Genomic DNA, 4,464 nt, shown 5'->3' with positions numbered 1-4,464 from the left:
TAATCAATGTTGATGTAATGTGAATGCAAGCCTCTTCTAGAACTTTGCAAAGAATTATCTAAAGCTTCTTGGAATCGCCTAGAACTCTCTCAGATATTCTAGAATATCCTCGATTCTCCTAGAAACTTCATGGAACCAAGGGACATATCACTTGCATGTGAACCAAGGATTGTCCTTAGTTACGTTCGTTACATTGCTTGCGCATCCGTTACAAGACCATCCCAATCTTTTCTATCCTTTCTACTTCTTCTATGATCACCTTAATTGTCGGTCTCAACTTGGAACTTCTACCATAACTTTTGGCAACGTAGTGACCACTAGTTCCTTCATCATCTCCTACCTACCCTCCATAGGGTCTGGTAGTGGTAGTGCTGTCACATCCTCACCTTGGGGTATTCCTTCTATTTCATTTTCCGGTTCCATCGTGGATCCTCCCCATCATTTGGAGGTCTCTATCTTGGACCTACTCCTAGGGCACCAAGATTTCCGCCTTTTTCTTGTTGTATCCATCTATGTTGATGAAGCACAACTAACTTTCCTGTCTGAATCACTCGCAAGTGGAGTGATTCTCCCAATTCTCCCAACTTTTCGTGATGCATCAGCAGACGATAGGGATAATGGAGGTGCTGCTGCTGCTGTAGTTGCAGCAACAGCACCAGCATCCCTATTGTCTGATGTATTCTGTCATTCGATACATCAGAATCTTTAAAACATTACAAGTATTATGCACAAAATGTTGGGTGTTGACTTACCAGTATTTCTAGAGGAATATGACCGTATAAATACACCTGACGTAGTAGTAGTGGTGGTAGATTTTGGTTAAGGTTAAATGCTTCACAAGAAAATGTTCATTGAGAGTATTGTAATGTTGGTGGTAAGGACAAAGTTATGGAAGGATATTTCGTTCTGTTGTATAGTATAATGGGTATATAACTTAGAATGGATAAAGGATGATACCTATCGTCTGATGTATACTGTCATTCGATGGATCAGATTTAAAACATTATAAGTATTATGCACAAAATATGGAGTATCGACTTACTTGTATTTCTAGAGGAATACGACCGTATAAATACACCTGACTTTTCCTAGCTTGTAAGGCCCTTCTACTTTAATCCCAAATTAACCTTCGACTAATGTAGATGCATCCAAAACACAGCGCGAGACAGAACTGTCTATAACCTTCACCAACATAGACCGATCCAAGCTTCAAATGGCTATATCTTGCTGGACGAGCAAAATGAATCAACATTACGATCTACACGCATAGGAACTTCAGATCCTGATATAAACCGCAACAAAACTCTCAAGCCGTAGGTCAATGTAGTCTGCTCAGGAAGATCTTGCATTTCTGAAGAAAAAGTTTTGCACTTCTAGAGCAACTTACAATCTGAATGCATGATCAAGTGAACAATTTCTTGTACTGGCTAGCTATACTAGTTCTAATGGTCCAACACAACTTTTGTACTGACTAGCTGTACTGGTATCCATCTTCTATAAGACCACTGGATGAGACCAAGATTGATGAATAATACACACACACACATCTTAGTCGCCCTTCTTATGAGCAAGAAGGAAATGAACAGTCGAGCATTGTAGGCCACAGTTTGAGCAAACTATCGTTCAAAATTCAAATAAAGCACACGCATGTACTTGCAACTCCGACATCCAGAACTCTTGAGAGGGATGAGGGGCTGCAACCTTAAGACTCGAGAAAACTGACAAGTACTTCGCTTTACAGCAAAGGTGTGTAACAAGCAATTGGGCTGCACTACAAAGAAGTTGCCATGTCAGGTTTTAGAATGAAATAACAAAATTGTCGGCTTCACCTAAGATGGTGGATGATAACGTTAAGTAGAGCCAAGGCCCATAATTAGGTTTTCTAAAAGCTAGGGTTAATTATTAGTTATTTGGTGGTGGAGATGGCAATGACTCCTAATGATGCCATTACTAAGCAAGGACCAGGCCACAGGAGAGGGCCATTAGCAAGAAGGCAGCCTGCTCCAGCTCATCCTCCACAAGCTTTCCGAAAGAGGAAAGAGGTGGTGATGTGCGTTTGCACTTGACAGGCCGGGGCCGGCTGCCATTGTTCTTTAAAGGCCGAGATGGCCTTGAAACAGGACCAGAACCAGTAGTGCTGTTATTAGTCGAAGAGTGGCCATTACACTGATCGGTTCTATGATGATCGTCATCATCATGATTGTGATGACATAATTGGTCATGGCCATATCGACCATGGTGATGATAATCATAGTGAAGATGGTTCGGATCAGCCGAGAACTTCTTGTATACTGGCATGAGAGCTGGTAAATTGTTATTACTGCAACCAACATGAAAAGAAGGCTGCCATACTTCAGCCTCTGTCGTTCTCATGTCGATCGTGTTTATGAAGTGCCGTTGATGCTGTTGACGATAATAATTTTGTTGCTGATGATGCCCAGTACTGGTGGCTGCAGTCGAGGAACAGACCTTCATCCGTTTCACCTGCGAAACGCCTGCGGTAGTATTACTGTTTAATGTTTTCTTGAAGCCGACGCCTGCGGCGGTGGGCAGATGGGCGGGATTACGTTGCACCTGCTCCTGGCAGTACAAATGTGGCGTGTGATCCTCCATGGCCTGAACATTATTATTGGGGCTGCCTGCGTCTGTGGTGGCCGCAGCCGCGGCGGCGGCAGCTGCTGCCGCTGCTCTTCGGGCCTTCTTGAAGCGGATACCACAGGCATTGCACAAAGACTACAATACAAACCACCATGTATCCATTAATAGTCTCCATAAGAACACACACCACATATCCTGCCGTATTATCATATGAGCGAGAATAGTAGTAGGCTAAATATTAAACTGTAGTACAAGACGACAGACTAAAAGTATTAGTCTTTCACTATGTGCCACCATAAACAAGCAGCAGCCAGACACGTATCACTAAACGAGACTTCGTGGTGTACCTTTGGCCCTTCCGGCCCGCTCCTCCACAGAGGTGTCTTTGTCGTCCCGCATAGCTTGCAACTCCTCAGACAGTTTAGCTTCTCGACATCTGCATCCTGATCACCGCTACTACGATCCCCTATAAAGCAATGGCTGCTCACTCTCCTTCGAGGCCTCACTTCAATCTCAGTGTTAGATCCTCCTCTCACTCCGCTTCTCCCTGAATTACTAAAACCGCTACTACCATTAATCCCTGCAAAATTATCACCCACTGCTATGGCACTATGAATCTGCAGGCCACATCTCCCCAAGCCATATAAAGACCTGGTCCTATCGGCCGTCCCCCATCCAGTGCTTGCGAAAGGGGTAACTGCTTCACTGGCCTCATCTGCCATACTCATGCTCTCCTCCACATGATCAATAGCATTGGGTGAGCTAGGAGACGAGGCGCTGCTACAGTTATCGAAAGGAATATTCATAATATTCGGATGACGATGATCAGTGATGGCCGCAAAGCAGTAATCCTCTCATCTACAGACTTGAATCATCGGAGTCTCGACAGGGAAGGAGAGACTAAAAGTAGGATCGGATATTAGCCTGTCTAGATTGATGATCGAAGAATAAGATCATATCAGGCCGAAGCTACCACAGCTAAGGTGAGTCGGTCTCTCTCGAAGGGGAAAGGAAAGAGGAGCGACGCGAGGTTGTGCTTTCTAGATCCACACATAGGAAAAATCGAGTGGCAGCCAAAAAAGAGAAAACTGGCGAGGGACAGGTAGCATGGAATTTAAAGCCCTAGCTCCAAAAAAGAACAGCTCGGCAAGCTCAGAACAGAGCTAATCCCCCTGCCGAGGCCTGCCCCCGTCCCTCTCTCTCTCTCTCTATCGATGTAAAACTATAGTCTCTCTAGGCCTCTCTCTGGCTCTCCTCCTATCCTCTCTCTCTTCTACGCACTACGTAGTACGTTCTCTCTCTCCCCTCTGCCTGCACCCAGCACAGAGAGTGTGCCAGAGAAACCGCTTCCGCTTGCATCACCTTTGACGTCTCCCCCCACAAGGCGGTTTCGCCCAACACCACAGTGGCTTTAGGTTTTGCGCGCCGCTACGAAGAGATAAGTCTTCTGTGCTCGTGAATGGATACGACCAAACAACACCCCACGAGAATTATTATATTATTTTTTCCAAAATGGAAATATGAATTTTAAGGATCAGAAAATCGCTCGTCTAATATTTTTGGGCCTAATTTTAGGGATGTCGCTTTTAATTGCATTGGCCGCCTTACGTACTCCCTCAAGTCAGTAGGTCCCCCAATATGGAAAGCAACTTTGGGCGTGTTCACACGGAGTCCTACGTACCCCCCCACCGGGAGTGACCGTGGTCTTCAAAATGGCTTTCCCGCCACGTACAGCTTTACAGTTTCCACGGTGAAAAGGTGCTGATTCAATGGTTTCATTTTCTGCCAAGAAAATGTGAAACTTCCCACTAGAGTCTAGTTTTCGAAGAGGTTCTTTTCTTAACAATTTACTAAATACGACCTCCA

The 4,464-nt window shown here is 44.8% G+C and overlaps 1 protein-coding gene across 1 annotated transcript; it reads right to left on the bottom strand.

The window, feature by feature from the left end:
• Window positions 1-1,438: 1,438 nt before the first annotated feature.
• Window positions 1,439-4,000, bottom strand: LOC148040577 (uncharacterized). Its single transcript, XM_087701056.1, has 2 exons — window positions 2,946-4,000; window positions 1,439-2,733 (listed from the first exon to the last, which is right to left on the bottom strand). Exons 1-2 carry the CDS (start codon window positions 3,402-3,404, stop codon window positions 1,951-1,953), a joined length of 1,242 nt encoding a protein of 413 aa, XP_087557182.1. The 5' UTR covers window positions 3,405-4,000; the 3' UTR covers window positions 1,439-1,950.
• Window positions 4,001-4,464: the final 464 nt, after the last annotated feature.

This window comes from Lygodium microphyllum, chromosome 2 (genome assembly GCF_053477565.2).
Source record: "Lygodium microphyllum isolate KBCC chromosome 2, Lygodium_microphyllum_v1.1.10, whole genome shotgun sequence".
NCBI lineage: Eukaryota > Viridiplantae > Streptophyta > Polypodiopsida > Schizaeales > Lygodiaceae > Lygodium > Lygodium microphyllum.
Note: the sequence above shows the minus strand (reverse complement) of the source record. Positions and strands in the feature narration are given on the sequence as shown.

What these genes read in the sequence shown, in the direction of transcription:
- LOC148040577 (XM_087701056.1), bottom strand. Translation starts at nt 3,404, where the DNA reads ATGAATATTCCTTTCGATAACTGTAGCAGCGCCTCGTCTCCTAGCTCA. An exon ending in GCGGGCCGGAAGGGCCAAAG is followed by an intron (nt 2,734 to 2,945) that starts GTACACCACGAA and finishes TTTGTATTGTAG; the next exon opens with TCTTTGTGCAATGCCTGTGG.